At 56.6% G+C, this 20779-nt stretch overlaps 1 protein-coding gene across 3 annotated transcripts in view; it reads left to right on the forward strand.

Annotated features, from left to right (window-relative positions):
• Window positions 1–20779, forward strand: part of SSBP3 (single stranded DNA binding protein 3) — a 162129-nt gene that overhangs the window by 118432 nt on the left and 22918 nt on the right. The window contains exons 6-7 of one of the 3 annotated variants that reach the window (XM_044770858.2): window positions 17609–17689; window positions 18570–18629. The exons of 1 other annotated variant lie outside the window; for it this stretch is intronic. In XM_044770858.2, coding sequence (XP_044626793.1) covers window positions 17609–17689; window positions 18570–18629 — 141 coding nt within the window. The remainder of the gene's footprint in view (window positions 1–17608; window positions 17690–18569; window positions 18630–20779) is intronic. One more of the 3 variants, XM_044770859.2, reaches the window with a different exon arrangement.

A 20779-nucleotide genomic window follows, 5' to 3' on the forward strand; every position in this document is an offset into this window, starting at 1 on the left:
GCCCAGGCTCCTGGTTCCTGGTTCTCGTGTCCTTCCACAGCATCAGGAGTCCAGATAGAGACACATGTCTGATTGTCTGGAAGAAGAAGAGAGAATAAAGAACAAGAAAAAGGGAGGGAAGTAATGGAGGGAGGAAGAGAAACTGTAGCCATCTTCTTTCAAAGTAGGCAGTATTGCCATTCAAATACCAGCTCTGATTGCTTAGTGATGGCTGCTTAGAACATTGTGTTGAGAATGATTCTGAAGCTGTGTCCAGGCTCAGCAAATACTGATTGGCAATGTCCACCATGAATGTGGCCACGTAAATGGTAGTACATGTCCTGTGTTTTTGCCATCCCTGATCTAGTCCAGACTTTTCGCTTATCGATGTAGAATAGAGGCCCAGAGGCAAGCAGGCCTGTGGTTAGTGGCTGTAATCGGCCACCTCTGTAAAAGCATGGGGCTTGGCTCTAGGCCAGAACTGCATCAACCGTAGTCTGCCCACAGAAGCACCCAGCCCACCAGAGAGCCTGACAGGTAAACCCCTGCCCTGTAGCAGGAAGTGGAGAGGCCTGCCTGCCCAGACAGGAGATCAGAAGGGGCTTCCTAGAGGCACCGTGGTCCTGGCTGGGATGGCATCTAGAAGGGAGTGGATGACAGGTGCTCAGTAGGAGATGTGGCAGAGAGGTTGCTGGCAGTTGTTGCTGGACCTTGTTGAAGAGGGCGGGCTCCATCCACTGGGTGAGGGAGCCACTGGAGCACCTGGTCCGGGTGATGCCTTGGCCAGGTCCGTGTTCTAGAACAGCTACTCTGTGGAGGCAGGGACCTGGGTGCTCACCACATCGATGATGGACACTGGCATTGCAGAGGCCCAGCAGAAGTCACAGGGCTAAAGCCTGTGCCTTCTCTGGAGAAGACAGTCCTGGAGAACCCAGCTCCCTTTGCCAAAAGCTCAGCCCATCCTGCTCTGAACATCCTGATCCTGCCCACCGTGGTGGGGGACAGTAGGGCTTGACATGTGCCCCCATTCCAGTGAGTCCTCGTTCCTGCAGGCTTGGGAAGAGTTGAGGTCTGCCCCCAGAGACCCCCTCCGTCAGTTGTGGGGGGAGAGGAGAAGAGCAAATGATGTGTATAGCCCAGGAATCAGAGAAATGGTCCGGAAATAAGAGGGAGAGAGACACACACAACCTTGGACCTTTCCTGTTGAGATTATAGGAAATGCTTCTCTCCCGCAGAAGTAGCTGGGGCTTCTCTGGGAGAGAAGCAGCCTCGGGAGGGCTCTGATGGCTGACTTGAAGTGTCTGGAGTTCTGTCATGTGGAAGATACTCAGACCTGCCTCTGTGAGGCTCAGCCCTTAGATCTCAGATCCTTGAGAGAAAAGAACAGGGAGGCTAAGTTGAATCTTTGTAGGGAGGACGTTTCTACCACCCTCCAAATTTAATGATGAAATAAGTAGTGAGCTCCTTGGTGTGGGTGGTAACCAAGCAGAATCTAGTTGCCCAGCAGAGAGCCTTGGGGACTGTGAGCCTTGGGATGGGGTGAAGTATTTCCAGGGAGGATCAAAGCCCAGTAAAGGAGAACAGGCTGGTGACAGCAGCATGGCAGTTCCCAGGAGCTGGGCCGAGTGCTGTCCATTTCCTGCCTTCCTCTCCGGCGGGAAGCAGGCAGCAGCAGAGGGAGCTGACATTCCTTCTGCCAGAGAGCTGCTGCGACAGGAAAGACTTCTCCGTGCCGACTAGGGCAAGTCTGGGACCTGGGGAGACTTGGGAAGAATTAGACCCCTTGTTCTTGTTGTTTTCAAAGCCTGCTACTAGGGAGGACTTGATGCGGGGGGCGGAGGGCCCAGGTCCCCATTTGACATATGGTGAGTCTGAGCCTGGGACCTAAGCCATGTGACGCCAGCCAGGCTTGATGACCATCCCTTAGCACATTGGCCACACATGGTCTCTAAGGACGCAGTGACCTCACAGTCACCCAGCTTTGGTGAGCACTGCAGACTAAGGAGGCAGCCATGGGTTTACAGTCTGATGGAGGGTCAGTGCCATGGAGGCAGGCAAAGGGAGCAGCTAGCCTGGCCCAGGGGCCATCTGAGGCCTGAGCAGGAGGCACTTGCCAGTGAGCGGGGCAGGGGGCAGTGTGTCAGGATGTGGATGTGGAGGGCCAGCTTGGGATAACAGGAGGCCTGGATAGACAGCATGATGGACTTAAGAACAGAGGGAAGCCATGGAGAGTTCCTAAGAAAGGGAGTGACACAGTCCTGGAAGAGCACCAGTGGCCTGGAGGGGCCAGGCTCATGCCAGGCTGGCCAGTGTGGAGGTGTGGAGTCCAGGCTGTGGTCCCTCGGGAGGTGGCGAGGGCCTGAGCTGGAGTGGAGACTGGGTGCTCTGGTGCCTCCCTACCCTCAACTGGTGGTCCCCTGCTGGATATTGGAGCTGGGGGTGAAGCAGAGCTGGGAGGAGGCCTGGAGTTCTGGCCCGCATTGGACTGAGGTTGGGGCTGTGGTGGGAGAGCAGGAGGCAGGTCTGGTGAGAGGCTGAGTCTGAGGTACCTCCTAGCCTGCCGGACCGGACCTTTCCCTTCCCAGGGGAGGGGGCCCCGCCTGTGGTCCTGTGGCCGCCCAGCCTGGTCCTCCCTGGCCGCCCTTACACCCTGCAGTGGAATTGTCGGACCCTCTTCTGGTTGCTCTCAGGATTAGAAAAGGCATCCTCGTCTGTGATTTCGTTTGAACCCTGTAAGGCAGGCCTGAGAGCTAACAGCATTCCCACTGTATGGATGAGAAACCGAGGCTCACGCTGGTGAGAGAGTGGCTCTGGGAAGACAGGCCTGGATGGGCGGTGGATCCAGATGGAGCAAATGATGGATGCAAATCCCCTCCCCTTTCTGGGCCCTGCTCTCCAACACCAGCCCCTCTCCCAGGCTGCTTCCCTGTGGGCCCAGGGGGTCTGATCGATGTGCTGGCCTATGGGAGAGGAGGACGGAGGTACTGGGTCAGGAGAGTGTGCCCCTTCCTCCAGGGCACAGAAGCATCGCCCTCCTCCCGCCCTGCCGTCTGCCTCCAGACTGACAGAAGGCAGGGCCACCCCTGCTGAGAGGGATTAGAGCGGAGGCGGGGCGCCCCAACTGCTGGGCCCTGGGCCACGTAGGCGGTTCCCCACCCCCAGCTCCCACCGCTTCCAGGCTGACTCGGCTCCCACAGTGGCAGCCCCCTCGTCTGGCAACTGGGATGAAGCCAGCAGGAGGCTTTAAGCCTGAAGACCCCTGCCCAGGGAGTTGGATGCCCTGGTTTCAGTCCAGCCCTGCTGCGAAACTGCTGTGTGTCCTTGGGGAATCATCCTCCCCGCTCTGGGCCTTAGTTTGCTCATCACTCCAGTGAGCGGTGCTCAAGAGGGCTTTATAAACCCCTGGCTACTCTACAATGCTGTGGTCTGGGCTGTTCTCCCCGACCACCAAGGACCCACACACAGACCTCCCCCCATAATTGCCTGGCCTGGGTTGAAAGGCCAGGGTAGGAGAGAGGGCAAAAACCTTTTTTTCTTGCCAACACCACCCCCACAAAGGTCAGGCTGTGCTCCTGCACCTCCCAGCAGCCAGCCTGGTGCCTGATGTCTGCCCAGCCGCAGATGACCGTGCTGGCGCTCCTAGCAACAGTGGACAAAAGGTTACTCCTGGCATGCCAGGCTGCCTGGCCCCTCGCTCCCTCCTAGAAAGGAAAAAAAAGTCCTGGCCTTGGCTGGCGGGTGTGCCTGTGTGCACACGTGCAGGCATGTTTGTACCTGCACACTTGGCCCCCCCCACAACCCCCAAAAAGCCCGTGCACTCCCGTGTCACGCTGTCACCCTCACTGATGAAATGGAGAGTTGAGCATCCATCACTGCCGGCTGCCCTGTGCACCCCGCACCGCTGGCAGTGCCTGGGAGGCGGGCTCGGAACAAAGCCCCGTGCTCCACGGGCCTCGGCTGCCCCCTAACGCAGAGCCAGCCCCACGCCAAGGAGCCCGGCCGGGGCTGCAGCTGGCTTCTCGCTGCTGCCTCTGCCTCCCCGAGACACCCGCCTCGGTCTCTGCCCCTTTGAGGGAGGGGAAGGAGCCCTGGACATCGGAGGCCCGGGCTGTGTTCTTGCCGCCACTCCTCGCGCCCCAAGACCCCAGCGCCTGCGCCCCCTCTCTGGGCCTCCTCCTGAGCTGTAGGCTGACTCCCGGATCTCGGACTTGTGTGGCTCTGATACTCCAGGACTGGTGTGAGCACTGCGTTCGCTTCTCGTTTATGAAGAGCTCGGGCTGGTTTATCGTTTCCCCTTTGGACCTGGGTTTTTACTGTGGGTTTCTTTTAGAGTTGAAGTCTCCCCCGTGCCTAAGAGCTGGGCTGCTGTGGGCTGTCCCAGCACTGTGGCGTGTCTGTTCCCCGACAAGATCCTCCCACCTCTCACTGGGGGGCCTGTGTTTTTGCTTTGTCTCTTCAAAGTTGGCTGAGGGGGTACACCCTCCTCTGCTCCTGCCTCCACCTTCCTTCTCTGCAAATCATGCTGAGGCTTTTTTCCCTGAAAAAAAAAGGTCAAATTCCTCAGCCCTTGTAGCAGATGAGGTTTGAGGAAGAGAATTCCGGCAGAAGCCTGTAATAACATGCCTTGGCATTACGTGGCTCAGGATAGACGCCCCCCCACCCCCGAATAAGATCATGCCAACCTGAAAGGAAACTGCCTTTGGGGAGTCTGGGTGGGCCAGGCATCTGGCTGGAGGTCAGAGGGCATTCTCGCATCTCACTGAGTGTGAGGCACTGTTCTAAGAGCTGGGGATGCAACAGGAGACCCACAATGTGGGTTTCGGGTTCATGTCCTGTTTCTGCCTGAATTAACTCCCCAGCCGACCTTTTCCTGACAAGCTCTCCCCCAGATGAAGGCCTTGAGATAAGTGAGGCCCCCGGGCCAGGCCCGCTGCTGGTTCTGAGCTTGTCTTCCAGAAAGCCCCCGTCTCCTGCTGAGACCAGAGTGGTGGGCTTAGACTTGGAAAGAGCACGGATAGGGCACCGCAGCCTTCATGAAGTGTCAGCTCTATGCTGGGTGCTGGGCTCTCCAAGGGGCTCCCCCACCACGGGGACACCACATCAGCTCTGTCTGCGGTGCTGGGGGGGGGGCAGGAGGGCACCCGCTGTGGGAGAGGCGTCACAGTGCACAGTGGCTCTGACCAGGGGCTTTGGAACAAGACAGCCCACTGCCACTTCCTGGTGACGTGTTCTGGGCAAGTGACCCGACCTCTCTAGGCACTGCTTTCCTTAGCTGTGCTGAGGAGTGGTCCTTCAGCGAACCGCGAAGCCTCCTTTTTGAGCTCTGGCAAGGACTGGCTGTCCATACGTGCCATATATGCTATGTGTTCAGTGATGTTCAGGACTGCCATTGAAACATGGCTCACTGGCTTCAGCATCCATGTTGACCAGTGGTCAGAAGCCCAGCGGCAGGGCCCCTGAGCTCCTGCGTGTCCTGTTGGCTCGCCTGCCCCATGTCCCATCCCTCCGCCACCCTCTCCGAAGGCGCTCCGTCCTTCCTGGGGTCAGGCAGCCTCGGCTGGCACTGGGTTGCCTTGAGAAAGTTGGTTAACCTGTCTGAACCTCAGTTGCCTCATCTGACAGTTGGGGGTGAAGATAGCCCTGACCTCTTGGGGTGGTTGTGAGGACGCCATGAAGTGACACCTGGCAAGCCCCGCCAGTCACCTCATGCGGACAGACGCTCAGGGCCCGTGTTGTAGACACAAGCAGCTGTGTCCTGGGGCTGTTCTCTTCTGTGAGCCAGAGGCCAGGGTGGAGCTAAGTCTTCGGCTCATCCAGGAGCAAGGGCCGCTGTGAGTCTTCTCCTTTTTCCAGAAGGGAGTCTCCGGGGCTCAGCACAGCCGAGGTGGCGGAGGTGTGTGGGAGAGGTTCTGGGGTTCTCCGGACTGATTGGCTGATTGGCGCTCAGCCCTTCAGTTAGACTGACATATTTGGCACCTACTGAGCTCCAGGCCCTACTGGACCCTTCAACGTGTTATTTCACTTAATCCTGCCCACCTGGCTGACCTCCTTGGGCCCTACCACCTTGACTCCTTGTGCCCTGGTCCATCTTACGGGTGACGGGGAGGTGGAGGCAGGGAAGCAGGATGTATGTCCAGAAGCCTCTGATCCGTTCCTGCTGGGCTCGTGAACATGAGCTCATTCTTGTGAGTTAGGTCCGCTCTCCCCCCCAGGGGCTGGCTCTGCCTGTGCTCTTGACTTCTGTCACTACTGAGTCTCACCAGGGTGTCCTCTGAGTTTCAGCTCCACCTGCTTCACCACCTCTGCATTTGGGAATGTGGGAATGGAAGCAGAGCAGGAATCTGCACAAGGGCACCTTTCCAGGGGCTGGCGCTCGCTCGTCGGTTTCTTCACACACATTCGAGAATGACGACTTTCTGCCTGGCCGCTGGGCTCCCAGGGTTGGGAGGCCCCAGGTGTTCCCTGTCCATGGGCGGACTCCAGCCTGGGCTAAGTGCAGGTCAGCGGGGAGGCTCATCCCTCCACCAAGGGCCCTCCTATCAGTGGTGTCCCTTCACTGAAACGGTGAAGTCAGGTTTGTGGTAAGACATCTCGAGCTCTTTGTGACCCAGCCCCTCGTCCGCTCACCCCTTAGCTCTTGATCCTCCGGATGACAGCCAGAGCTGTTGCTCTCAGACCCAGTCTCTGCGTCTCCAGCACGTCTTCACGGCCTCTTCCACAGATGCAGAATGCTCCCCTCCCCTTCTGAAGGCTCTTCAGCCTCGAGTCAGTTAACGTCAGGAAGACTTTGACAAAGTCTTGCCCCAAGGTCAGAGAAGATACGCACCAAATGTGGATCTGATTAAGTGCCTCTTCCTCGATTAATTATAGTGTCTGATCCCAGGAAGCTTAGCCTGGAGCCGTGGGAAGGGGCTAGGAGTTTGGAGACATGTGGTCCGTTCTGGGGCAGGGGCTTAACCCCGCTGGGCCTCAGTCTCCTGGCTGTAAATGCAACACTCTTAGAAGGGGTGGACATGGGAGGTGCAGTGGTAAGCAGAGGACACATGCTCCTGTCCTCTGGGGCATCAAGGGCTTTGGGGGCAGAAGAAATGAGGGAGCACTTCACGGGCCAGACGACTCCTGCGGAGTTTTCTGAAGAGCACCCAACATCAGATGGGGTCCACAAGGGGCGTGCCTCTAGCCTGAGACTAGCTCAGATTGGGACGGGTTACGTGTTGGTGGAGACAGCTCCCTGTGAGTGGGTTATTGAAAGGCTTAGTCCGAGAAAGAGGGGTTCCTGGGATTCCATGAGGTGAGAAGGGTCCCGCCACAGCTTTAGGTATCAGCAGCCCCCGCTGGTGAGGGCCAGTTCCCGGCACTGGGCTAAGTTCCTGACTCTCGGTATCTCAGTCCCACGGCTATTTGTGAGAAGGGGGGGTGGCCCATCTTACAGGCCAGGTGAGTGAATTTCAGAGGGGACAGCAGGTCGTGCTCCTGACCCATGAATCTGGGGCTCTTCCAACAGCACCCACTGCACGGCTGCCCCTCAGGTTTCCACTGAGCTGTGCCAGGTTTTATAGCCCCCTGCCCAGGTGACCACGGGCAGGCTTCCTATACCTGTTTCTCCCCAGAGTTCTGGTTCTTTTCCTTGCCCCATCCTGTGGCTTCTCCTTAGCTGAGGAAGAGATCTTGGGCCATTCCCAAGTTTCTCAGGGAGGAAGAGGGATGAGAAACCTCCTGTCATCTAAGGAGCCGCAAAGCTAAAGGAGAAACCTGGGCCGACTCTCCCGGTCCCTGCTCAGCCCTCTGCTGCCCACTGGACAGTGGGGTTGAATTCTGGTGTTCTGGACCTGTGGCTTCCAGAGCCCTGCATCCCCCTTTCCTAGTTGGATGTGATGAATCTTCACTTTTTGGGTTGTCTGTCGCGGTGCGAAGGGGTAGGGCAGGAAGGCTGTGTGCGTGCCTGCGTCTGGAGAGCTTGAAGTGGAGCAGGAATTCTCTGGGTGGCCAAGGCAGTGCCTTCTTAATATGCACCTCGCCTTCGCTGTGCTGTCGTGATTAACAGCGCAGCCTGAGTGCTGGCGAGAGCTGGTGTGGAGGCTGGCGGGCTGGCGCCAGTGCGTCTTTCAGCACTGTTCGTTTTCAGAGCAAAAGGCAATCTTGTTGGGGGGATTTGGTTCTCTTGGCAAGGTGGGCCTCCTCCTGTGTTCCAAGGTTTTGGCGTGGTTCTGGATCCTGGGTCTGTCTCCACCTCCCCACTCACCCGCAGAGCTTGTCTCTCCTACAGTGGAAGCTGGGGAGGGAGAGTTGTGCTGTCTGGATCCTGGCCGGAAACCCACAGGGCTGGGACAGGGCACTGGAAACCCTCACCTGGGCCCCAGCTCCTTCACCAGCATTAAAGAGGGCCGGTTGCTTGGGGCTGGAGTGTGGCTCAGTAGGGTAGCAGGTGCACGTTCCATGTGTAGTCAACAAAAGATGAGAATTAGCGCCCCAGAGAGCTATGGACTCACTGTTTTCCAGTGGCCACAAGTCTTGATTTCTAACTTGAGGGAGGGCGTAGAAACACCTTTGGAAAGGAATGGAATGGATACGTGATTCCCAAGACATAGATCCAATCACCGCTTCCTTGCATGAGCTCCCAAAGGTAAATGACCTTGCTCTTGAGCCTGGAGGTTCCAGCCCCAGTGTCACCATCCTGTGCATAAGGCCTTCCAGCACTATGCCTCTTCCTGCCTCTGCTGCATAGGTGCCAGTCTCTGGGCCCAAAAGCCCCTTCCATTTCTTCTCTGCCGGAGGATGCCTGCCCATCCTTTCAGGTCCTGCCCAAATGTGACTGTTCCGTGGTCGCTGCCACCTGGCTCCCCAGAGCACTGGTCCCTGCCTCTGCTAGACTGCTGCTGTGGTAGCAGCTCCGTCTCTCCAGCCAGCTGGGAGCTCTTTTGGGGAGAGCCAGAGTCCTGCTTGTTCCCGCATGCTCGGCCCAGGGTGGCCCAGTGCGGGGACACCAGGTGGACGTGGGTTCTGCCCATGTGTTCTGGGTATTAATGCTTTTCCTGTGTCTCTGAGCAGAGTGGCCAGTTGTGTGGATACAGGCACATGCAAAGAATGTCCTGGAGGGAGGCCCCAAGGATTTAGCGCCTGGAGGCAGAGTCACTCTCTTATCCCTACCCCATCCCGACCACAGCCATTCAAGACAGGACGAGTTTCCCTGTGAATTCCCTGCACAGGAGAGGGTCAGATAGCGGGAGCCTGCGGAAAGCACTCAGGCCTGGAATCCAGCCCCCAGAATGTTCTGTGCTGGCGAGTGAGGGAAGAGCTTGTTCCCAGCACCATGGCAGGGATGCAACTGGGGAGGTGGTCAGCGAGGAGAGACTCCAGGACTGACCGGCTGGACGTGAATGCTGCTTATTGTGTTATAATGATGAAAGGCCATTGTGTTCAAGACCATTGGCCAAGAAAGCCAGGGCTCACAGGTGGCCACATGGCCTGTTGATGGGATAACTAGAACCCAGGTTTGCTGACCCCTGGTCCAGGCGCTCATTCTGTTTGTCCTAATGGTGGGATAAATCTTGGCTCTGATAAATCACCGTAATGTTGCTGGACTTCGGTTTTCTCGTTTGTAAAATGTTAATTTTTGCTTCATCTATCTTATTAGAGATGTATGGTTAAAATCAGAAAGTAGTTGTAGTAGCGTTTTCCTTTTCCTTGAGAATTCAGTCGTGAAAACCATTACCTAGCTCAAGGGTCAGCAGACTTTTTCTGTGAAGGGTCAGGTCATAAATGTTTTAGGCTTTGTGGGCCATCTGGTCTCTGTCACAACCACTCTACCCTCCCGGTACAGCACTGAAGCGGCCGTGGACGGTACACAAACGAGTGTGGCATGTTCCAATAAAACTTTATTTACAAAAACAAGTGTCAGGCCCGATTTGGCCCTGAGCCGAGGTTTGCCAGCTCCCACTCCAGCTCAACATGGCGGCCTTGGGGTCCTGTGCTGCCCCTGCCCGCAGCCTCCACTCTGGGTGTGCAGCGCTGTGCGGGGCACCGAGCCTGGCCCTGGGGCTCCGTCTTCCCGTCCGGGCCAAGGCTGGGGGAGCAGGCAGGAGCCGCGTGTGGGGGAGCTCCCCGTTAGGTCCTGGACGCCGCCTGTACTTTCATTTGCAGTTTCCTCCCTTTGTTTTGAAAACCGCCGCCTGCTGATTCTGCGTCTCTGTCTCCGTGGGGCCAGCGTGCCGCCTGCCTCTTGAGCAAAGCATTCGCTGAGCGCCTCCTGCAGGTGTCTTGGCTTCCTGTCCTGGAAGCCCCGTTCATGAGTGTGCGGCCCATCGCCCTTCTGACTGCCCAGCGCTGTCCCGGCTCCTCACAGAGGCGCGGGGAGAAGGGCCCGTCGGCTGGGCCTTTGCTCAGGTGGAAATAAGGAGTTTTTTGCTCATCTCAGTGGCTGTGAGGATTTCTGATGTTACCCAGAGGTGGCCCCAAGCGGGGAGCCATGTACTGTCCTGCTCCTTCTAACTGGTGACTTCCCGACTGTCCTGAGAAGGTGGGACCACTGCTCACCAGGCCTCTCCCTGGCAAAACCCATCCCCCTCGTCTGGTGCCCACGGAGGGTCGTGGGTGTTGTGGGCTCATCTCCTAGGTGGCCAGCAGCCCCCTGACTGGGAGCTCTCTGGGGCTGAGCTGGAGCCCAGGTGGTTGCTGCACAGTTGGGTGTGGCCCAGCTCAGCCCTCTGAGGACCTGCCACGCCTGTGCCTGGCCCGTGCTGGGTGGGCACACGGATGGCTCAGGCTCCTTCTGCCCCGAGCTGGTAATCTCAGCTCCAACTCCAGCTCGTTACCCCCAACCCTTCCCAAACACACACACATACAAGCCTCTTCCGGGACAGACAGAAGCAGGATAGGAAGGCAGCTGCCCACGCCACTGCCGAGTTCCTTCCCAGGGGTCGAAATGAAGAAAAAATAAGTTTTCCACTGGTGAGCTGCACGATAAAGGGAGGGAGAGTTTCAGGTCCCCCTCCCTCACCCCCCTGGGTGGTCGGCGTCCCCCTCCGGGGGGGGCCGTGGGTGGAGGCAGACTGCATTGATGGGTTTGGGGTGTTGGTAGCAGCTGGGCACACCTTGGCCCTCACCCCGGAATGGGCTTCCAACATTTTCTGTCAGCTTTTGTGTCCAAGGAGCAAATTGGATTGTCTATCGCTTGCCTTTTACCATGTGTGTAATTAATGTAATTTTATATTCCCTCAATTAAAGTGACACGCCCAGCAGGCAGATTACACAGGCCACCAGTAATGCGAGTCACCGTCTCCGCTGCCGGTTGGTAAAACCCACCCCTTCAGCCTTGCCAGATCTGTGGCCGGTGTCCCCAGGAGTTGGGAAGGGCGGGGATACGTGGAGTATTTTGTCTCTGAGCAACTAAAACTTCAAGGTCTCTTTCCCCAGAGATCTTCTGTGAAGACAAAAGGCAAATTTGGCCTAGGTGGCAGTGATGTGGCGTTGGGCAGTCACGAGTGCCCTCACGGCTTTCCTCTGAGGCCGGTGTCACCGCTTACAGACGAGCAGCCCACAGCCGAGGGCTATAAGGCAGGACTCCACCCCTAGTACTTTGGGCTTTTGAGGCCGATGCTCTCGCCACTGGCCACAGCGTGTCCTCGCTCACACTCACTCCAGGCTCACCTGGGCACCAGAAAGCCCGGGGCTGAGTCTCAGCCATTTCTCTGAGTCCACGATTTCCACACTGGTGAAGGCAGCTTTGGGAAGTGTGGGGTAGCGTTTGGTGAAGGAGCAGTGAGTTTTGGAAATATTAAACTTAGCACAGAGCTTTTATTATTTTTCTCCTTAAAGAAAAAATCAATGCAGGTTTATTTTTTTTTTTATCTGACTTTTAATTTGAAGGAGTGTCCTCTGTCACCCCCAAGAGTTTAGCTCAGAGGACCAACTTGGTCACCTTGTTGGTCCTAACTTTTCTTCCTGGTCCCTTGAACTCAAAGGCGTTAGATGTGCGCACCCAGGGGCTAGCTGACCGTGGCTGTGGGGTCCAGCTGCTGGCCGAGCCTCGCTGCCCTGTTCAGGCCCTGCCTAGATGTCCATCTGGGGTGGAAGGCAAGTGTCGCTACCCTTGAGCCCACGTGGCACCCGCAGATATGGCAGAACGTCTGAGGAGGACACCCCAAGTTCCGAGAACACCTGACTGGGTAGAGCGGGGGCAGCTTTCCCGAAGGAGGATGTGTGGGCTTTGACGGACCAGGAGGGAGTTCCTGGCAGAGCAAGTCCAGCTCCCGCTTTCACTGTAAATGGGCAGTGAGTGGCCCCTGGAGCATGAGGCATGGGGACCGTGGAAGACTGGGGACCTTCTGTTTGCCTAGTGCTGTCAGCCACACCACTCCCTGCAACATTTGTAGAACATTCCATTTTCCTCAGAGGAACTGGACTCAAGCACGTCCTGCAGGAGCCGGGACGGGGTTCCGGTCTGTGTGACTTGAAGCTTTCCCCATCCTGCCACAAGCCCATCTCTTGGGACGGCTTCAGGTGAAGTACAGGGAGGCCTGGGGGCTCCTGCTCACGGCACTGAAATGCTTTTCCACGGGGACCTCGGATCCGCTGTGCTGTGGAAACGCTCTGCTCCCACCACACTGATCGGTGCCAGCAAAGGCTCTGTCACTGAACTGTCCGTGTGCAGCATCTTAGTGGAATGGCCCAGGCTTTGTCTCGGTCACACCCATAGCAGAGCGTCCCCAGGCCCTGCCTGAGTGGCTCTCAGAGGCTGCCAGATGGACCACTACCCAGTGCTGAAGTTGCAGGAAAAAGAAGCGAAAGGAAGTGCAGGGGTTATGTATCTCGGATCCAAGATCTTGGGAATGTCTGAGACAGAATGGCGAGTCCATTAAGAGAGTCTGGGGCAGAGTGAGCGCCCAGACAGGAAGTGGGCACGTTTCCTGCTTCCTTTTCCAAGATTCAGTAGAGGGATTTCCTGCGTTGGGGTCTCCCTGGGCCGTCACCCCTTGGAGACAGTGCAGTGCAGTGGAAGAGTTCTGACCTGTCAGGGGCCCATTCCATCTCAGCTCCCTGTTGGCCTACATTCTCCAGCCGCTCTGGGCCTCAGTTTACCTTTCCCCTTCCCTTGGAGCCTTTGGCAGTTTAAGCTGACACTCGAGCTTGTTTATCGCTGTGTCCTCATCCTTTTTCCCAAGTAGCCTGGTAGCTTCCAGGGCCAAGAGCAGTCTGATGCACCTCCCTGACACCCCCAGCCCCCATGAGGGGCTGGCCAGACACACAGGAGGTCAGCATCCAGGATGTGCATGTGGGTGAGTGATTAGATGCGCCTCTGGGACTCATTCCTCTCTGCTCCTCCTGCTCGACATGTGACATGGAGGCACTGCTCGAAGGCTTGTAGATGGGGACCGGCTAAGACCTCCTGGGGCTCTAGAATCAGACTTTGAGGCCTGGCTCCACCACTTAATAGCTTTGCAGCCCTAGGTGAGTGGCGTCACCTTTCTGAGCCTCAGTTCCTTGGCTATAAAATGGAGTAATTGATAGCCCTTACTGCGAAGGGGTGAGGATTATGTGAGCTAATGCGGAGGAAGGCCACCTCCACCGTGTGGGATGTGTGGCTCCGTTATTATTGCTGTAATTGTTCCCATTTTGTGATGAGAACAGAGATGCGGTCAGTGGCGGAGTCAGGATTTGAACCCAGTTCTTTTGCAAATCCTATTTCTTTAACTTCACTGGACCGGGGACATGCTATCGTGAATAGAACCTTGGCCTGGAGTTAGATGTGGTTCAGCCACCAGCCAGTTCTCTGTGGCCTTGGGTGTCCCACCTCTGTCCTGGGCCTCTCTTTTCTTTCCTGTAAATGAAGGACATTGGAAGAAGGGATGGCAGGATCTCTGAGAACCATCCAACAAACGGTGACTTCCAGGCAGGTACAGTTCTCCCGAAGTTTCGTAAGGACCCAACCCCGGTCTAGCCCCATGCTCTGTGCACCTCAGGTGTCTGCCTGTATCCAGCACCTCCGTGGGGCACCGGGAGGGTTCGCTAGGCTAAGCACCTGGGATAGGAAGCCTCTGAAGTTTAAAGGCGATCTAAGTGGAGCTGGGCTCAGAGCCCGTCCTGGCCAGGCAGGTCCCAGGTGCGCCTATTTGGGCTTCTTCTAAAGCTGCCAGCAAGTGGGAGCCTGGAAGGCTCCCTGGGGGGTTGTCCTCTGTGGGAAAACTCGCCAGTGTTATGACTCCCTCCTCTCACCTCTGCCTCGTTTCTCCCCACCTGCCTGCTGGATCTGTTCAGAGTTTAGGGAGGAAAGAAGCCAGCGTCCCAACAAAGGTGGAAATCCTACAACAAGATCCTTTTTACATCTGCCTCTTCTGTAGTCCTTTGCCCGAGTGGGTAATAAGTTAAAAAGACCATAAAGTGTTTTCTCTAAACTTACTTGTCAGTCTCTTTTGAGAATGCAGGTTGGGAAGAGAACAGTTTTCTGTGGCCTAATAAACACAGGGCAGCAATTCCATACCTCCTCGTGGGGATGGGCATACACGTCTGTCACCTTCTGTACAGAAACAAACATTTCCCCCACGTGGGACCCCGTGCTGTGCTCCTGAGAATGTGCCGTGTGTGGGGTCCCTCCCTGTGCTGTCACACAGTCTCAGGGACAGAGCCGGGACAGAAGTAGATGGAGAGCTCCAGGCCGAGTGGAGGTGGTGCAGACACAGAGGGTGGAGCTCCTGGCGGACGTGGGTGACCACTGGGCTCGGTGGGCTTCCGGCTCCGTGAAGAGCTCCCAGTAGTGCTGGGGGCCGTGCGGGGAGGTCCGCAAGCAGAGCCTGGCCAGAGCCTGACGCAGGGGGAGAGGAGCTTCCTCCCCTTTCGGGGTGAGCGCTGAGCTTTATCCTCTTCTGTGTGGAGAGCGTGGTGGGATCTCTCTGGGTGACCAGCTGGCCTGGGCCAGGGTTCCCTTGTCCTCAGTATTCTGAACCCCGGCTCCAGGTCAGAGGGGAGACTGCTACCCTCTCTCTACACTTAACAGCCCACACCCCACTGCTCCCCACAGGCCAGAGAGGCTGTCGGGGCTGGGCAGGGGCCTCCCTGACCAGCCGCTCTGGGTCCTTACTACTCATTGGGCCTCTGTCTTGAGGCAACTTGTGCCATGTCCACGCGTTCAGGGACAAGTCACCAGAGTGACTGCACACACTGGCCTGCCCTCTGAACCGCTGGGGCCCAGGAGCTGTAAGGCAGGGCCGAGGGGCAGCTTGGAAGGGCAGGCAGAGGCCTCCAGTCTCGGCTTCGACTGTTCGCCCTCAGTGAGGACTGCCGTCGACTGAGACCCCCATGGGTGGCAGACACTCTTGGGTGCTTTACTTATGTTCTTTCTGATCCGTCAGTGAGTCAGCCCCCATAGCCACCCCCGGCCCAAGGGGGCACAGGTGTGCAGGACGTCTCAGAGCTGCACTGCTCCCCCAGGAAGCGCTGGGTGTTCCCAGGAAGGGTGACCACGGTGGGGAGGAGGAGGCGCTCCCTGCCTGCCAAGAGCCTGGGAACCGACAGAACGCCTTTTGCCTCCTCTTGGCAACTGGACCTCACCCTTGAACCCTCCTCCTCCGTTCTCTTTATTTTTCTCTTTTCAGGGGTTGGCTTCAAATTATCTTATTTTGTTTACATTGCACCCAAGTTTCATGGTACAAAAGACTTGCAGGTGCAAATATGTCCCGCCTTCATTAACTTCCCCTCCCTTTTTAATTTATGTGATTTCAATTTTCCTTCCCTGTGCTGTTAATTAGGGGACCCTCTAATCAGTGCCATTATCACAGTGGTATTCATGTTTAGGAAAGCCGCTAAACAAATGCTTGCAAAATTGCTAAATGGCTAATTAATGTCTGTTAATTAAGAAAATTGCTCATGGTAACAAACCATGCCGTTGCTGGCAGCCGCTAGAAAGACACACACTTGTTGAAATTAGGAGCGTGGCAGGTAAGGGAACATCTGCTCCACGGAGCCCTCCAGAAGTGAGCAGCCCCTCGCTTGGCCAGGAAGCTCCAGGCCTGTCTGCAGTGGTGGCCCCGGGTTCCTGGGCGGCCCCTTCATCTTGCTCTGCACACCTCTCCTCTGCGTCTCCGTGCCCACCGCCTGCGCCTTCCTAGCTGTGAGCTGTGTTTCCCATGCAGGCAGGAGGCTGGGCAGCCTGGCTTTGAGGGTGAAGATGGGGACGAAAACTCCACCTGTGTCTCTCAGAGATGCTCTCTCGCTCTCTTTTCTAATTTAACCACACCGGTGCATCCCCCATGCATGTTTTGAGTTTTTCTCAAGAGCAACTTCCAAGCGTAACGGCACCATCGTGGGTGGAGAGCAGTGAATCGGGGCGAGCATCTCATCCCCAGCACGAATGTCCAGCTCTGAGGGCCCCGAGTGGGCAGGAAGGTGCTTCCAGGACAGGCTTGTTGTGCTTTTTGATGGGGACATGCAGTAGGAAGTACATTTGACGTTGTGACCCCGTGTATACACATACACGTGTATATTTATAAGTGAAATAGAGGCTAATGAAAAACAATTGCCTTAAAAGTCGTGAAGCTGGTCCAGGATTTTCTATTTTTTAATTCTGTTTCAGGTTCTTAAAAAACAATGGTTACAACCCACTAAATTGATCTCACCACCCACTAATGGGTTGCAACCCACAGTTTGACCAACCCCGCCGTTTAAGTGAATCCGTCGGCCTGTCTCTTCTGGGGAGTCGAGGTCAGCATAGCCCAGGGCTTCAGGGGTCAGCTTGGAACCGTGGGTGGCTCACCACCGACTGGAGTGGCAAGTCCAGCCCCTCCCCCACCCCCGTGGTCAGGGGCCTCCAGCCCTGTCCTCCTCCTCTGCGCACGCCTGCTCGAGCTCCGGCTGCAGGGTTGGGGTGAGCCTTGCATCTGTCAGGCTTCTCACCCTGGCTCTGCCATTTGCCGTTTGTGTGGCCATCGCCAAGTCCCCTTGTCCCTTCAGACTCAGTTTCCTCATTGGTAAGAGGAGGAATAAGAAACCCCACGTCACGGGGCCGTTTTCAGGTGAAGGTGAATTACTGAACTGCGCTGAGTGGGTGCGCGCTCGGGAACCGTCTCCTCCTCTTGGTCCCCGTTTTTCATTCTCTGGCACCACCTCGCTCCTCCTGTCTGTTCTCCCTCCCCTCAGTGGACTGGTCTCTAGGTGCCCACCACCTGTCTCTGCGCCCCCAGCCTGGGAGCTCCTTGGGGGCAGGCGCTCACCCGGTTCTGCCCATCCCCCATGAGCAGCACTTCCACGCTTTGCAGAGTGGTCCCGCTTCTGTGTGTCGCTGTGCTCTCCGAGCCCGGCTGAACCAACGTATTTAACATGGCAAACTCCGCTCCAACGGCAGACAGTGCCTGGGCCCTGCTCCTGCGTGCTTCACAGAGGAGCTCGATTTGATTTTTCGTGCCTGTAAATCCCCTGTGAGTGTGTTTATCAGCTTCTCTCCCTCCCGCTCGCCGTTTTACACACTGAGCCGACGACCTCAGCAGCAGCTCGCGCCTCCCTGCCCGCCAGAGCCAGAGCCCGCCGCCCGCACGCCCGCCGCCCACCCTTCATTTTGGTTTAATTTTGGTTCTTTTAAGCTTCTCCTGCGCTTCTCCATGTGCTGTGATCTATAACCTGCCTCTACTGTCTGGCCTCACAGGGTCCTCCGGGGTCACAGCCCTCGCCGCACGCACAGCCTCCACCTCACAATCCCAGCAGCATGATGGGACCCCACAGTCAGGTACGCACTGTGGCTGCCACCCGCCGGGGGGCGCGGGGCACCAGGAGGACGGAGCCCACAGAGGAAAAACAAAAATCAAAACGTGCTCTAGCCATTGCCTTCAAGGCTTCATCCACAAGTGAAAGTTTAAACAACAGTTTTTTTTCCATAAAGATAGTCTTCAGTCCTTGGACATCACACCCAGCTTGGCCATGAAACCAAAAGAAAAGAAAAAAAAATATTTCTGTGACCTTGTCAGTGGCCTTTGCGTTTTTGTTTTTTCCTCTCTCACTTTTGGTTTGGTTTTTGAGTTTGGTTAACCATTCGTTCGTAAGCGAAGCTGCATCCCCAGCCTGGTCTCTGTGTGCTCGCTGCTGAGAAAGCTTCTGCCCGTATCCCTGCATTCAGTGAGGGAGCGCGCTGCCCCCACCGCACTCATCGTGTCCCCCCCTGGAATCCTCGCTCCTCTGCCCCACCCCCTTGTCAGTTTCTGTGTGTGTGTGTGTGTGTGTGTGCCTGTGCGCGAGTGTCCAGCTTTGTCTGCACACCCTGAACATTTTACGTGTAAGTCCCTTTCTGAGTCTTTCATTGGCCCTACTGCGAGCAGAGGTTCCCTCCTTTGCCCTGCATTGATGTAACCTGCTCTTCTGCATCCCATGCAAAGTCCCAGCCGCTGCCCCGTCACCCAAGTAGCTCTCCGTGAATAGACGTGGAGTCAGGAGTCACATGTGATGTGTGCATCTCTTGAGCCCTCTCCCCAGAGGGACGAGGTCACTGGGAGAAAGAGAGCTTAAAAGATCACTGGTTGTAACAAACCTGAACTTTGAGGAGTGGAGTGCGTTTGTGTTTGTCACCGTGCAGTAGTGCGGGCTGTCGTTGAACTAATTCCCTGTAATTGCAGCCTTTTATGTCACCACGATACGCAGGCGGCCCCAGGCCTCCGATCAGAATGGGAAACCAGGTACTGTACCTTTTCGTGTTCTCTCTCCCCTCGCTCGGCCACCCTTGACCCCCGTTGGATTTTGACTCAGATCAAAATGTGGGGAAAGGATTGGGAGGCGGGGGCACAGGTTTTAACGTGGGAGGCGGCTTTTACAGGCAGGTCCCCAGAGAGGGCCTGTGTCCGCTCTGCGCCGGTGGTGCGGTCCCCCTCGCAGCATCTCGCCTGCCTTGCCTGCTGGGCCGTGGGCGGCCAGTTATGGAGCTGGGGGCAGGCAGCCGCAGAAGCAGGCCCGGAGGGAACGCAGGGGCTCAGCTGTTCCAGAGAAGGTGGCAATACCCTGCCCCTCCAGCCCCTTCTTGGAAAAGGGTCTTCCTCCTTAATGAAGTTAATTGACATCGTGCATTTTTTCCTGGAAGCTTTTGAGAACTGCCAAGGCTGGTAAATGTAATCCTGCTATTAGGGGGGGAAATGGCCCGTAGGAATGCTTAGATCAGGAGCCGGGTGCAGCGGAGCAGGACATGTGTGAGTTTTTAAGCAATGTCTGCCCGCTTCCCAGACCCAACTCAAGACAGGAAGGATTTGTTTGTATAATTAGAAAAGCGGTCTGCTTGTGGGGAGAGCTTTTCAGCCTGGGGTGTGCGCCTTGTGCTGGCCCGTTAGGGTTGGCACTTCTAGGTGGTCTGGAGAGATCGGCCCCCATCCCGCCCTCGCTGGTTTAGCCCATCCAGGGACGGAGGGCTGGGGAGCTGGAGAGGGAAAGATGAGTATCCTCTTGTGAGGATAGACAGACTTACAGGAAACTTAAAAGAAACATCGGGGAAATTTCCTGTCATGCCAAAGTATTTTTTATATATAATCCCTAGAGTGACCTTGCAAACGCCCTTCAGAAAATCTGACAGCAACACCAGCACATTTGCCCTGTAGCCTCTGGAGCTGCAGTCTAGTCACCAGCCAGGTTGGCATTATGTGAGTGTGATTGCTGCTGTTCCCCACGCTCTGCAAGAAACGACGCGGGGACGACAGAGACGCTCACCACCAGGGCACTCTGATTTTAAAGATAAACAGCCTATCAGCTTTCCAGTTACTTTTTTTTTCCGAAAGTCTTTTGTTGCCTATTTTCTCTGACATGAAGGGGACAAATTTGGACAAGAATTAGAGACCCAGCTTTTTGAGCAAGGCAGCACCCTTGGGTACATCACAGATGAGGAAACAGAAGGTCAGACTGGAGGAGTAACTTCCAGAGGCTCCCCGTGAGCGGGCTCAAGTTGGTCTCCAGCTCCCTGCCTGTGCTCTCCCCTCCCCGGCCCGGCCCGTTCAGTTAGCCCTCTTGAGTTGTGCTAGCTCTGCCCTGGCCTGTGTGTCGAGTGGCCACCAGGCCAACCTCCTTTGCCACTGCACGCGTGGGCCCCAGCGGCAGCTTTTCCTCTGCCCATCCACGGGCTCTCCTTGGCCCGAAGTGGCCTCTGTCCCAGGGAGAGAACAGATGCTTCCTTACCGTAATTGTGGCCCTTCCTCCAGCAATTAAGGGACACGAGAGCAAACACGTATGTTTCTATTTATCAATGAAGCATGAGCAAGCACCCAGGAGGGCCAGTGGAGAGTAAATCTGTTACCGCTCCGCTCATTAGAAACTGATCTTTCCCACCTCCCCGCCACCCCCTCAGAAATCTACATTGATTTTCGGGTTTCCTGGGAACTCAAGAAGTTTTTGTCCTCCAGGGGCGGGATGTGCTCCTTTCGCAGGTGCTGCCCCTGGGAGTTCTTGGACAGTGCCTGCCTCAGCTGGGGCTGCTGGTAGAATGGAAGCCTCTGTGCTGCCCAAGTGGGCTCAGCCCTCCACCCTGGCAGGTCAAGGCAGCAGAGACAGCGGGACTTGCTTAGGCTCACACGACCCCCTGCGTTAGGGCGATGAGAAGGGCACTGAGGAAGACAAGAAGCTAGGGGTCGTTGGCCTGGCCTCAAAGTCTTGCAAGGCCAGCCTCCCACCGTTCTTCCTGGGTAGAGGTTTGGGGCTGTGTATAGGGCATTGCTGTGTTTAAAGTGATGGGTGGGTGGTGAACAGTGGGGTTCAGCTGGGTTTAGGAGAGGAGGGCTGGAATCTAGGGTCCTCAGGCAGCCCTCCCATCACGTCCCTGCAGAGCCCCCGCAGGCCTGGCGGCTGATCAGGC

The sequence above is a fragment of the Equus asinus genome, chromosome 5, assembly GCF_041296235.1.
Source record: "Equus asinus isolate D_3611 breed Donkey chromosome 5, EquAss-T2T_v2, whole genome shotgun sequence".
In the NCBI taxonomy this organism is placed as follows: Eukaryota; Metazoa; Chordata; class Mammalia; order Perissodactyla; family Equidae; genus Equus; species Equus asinus.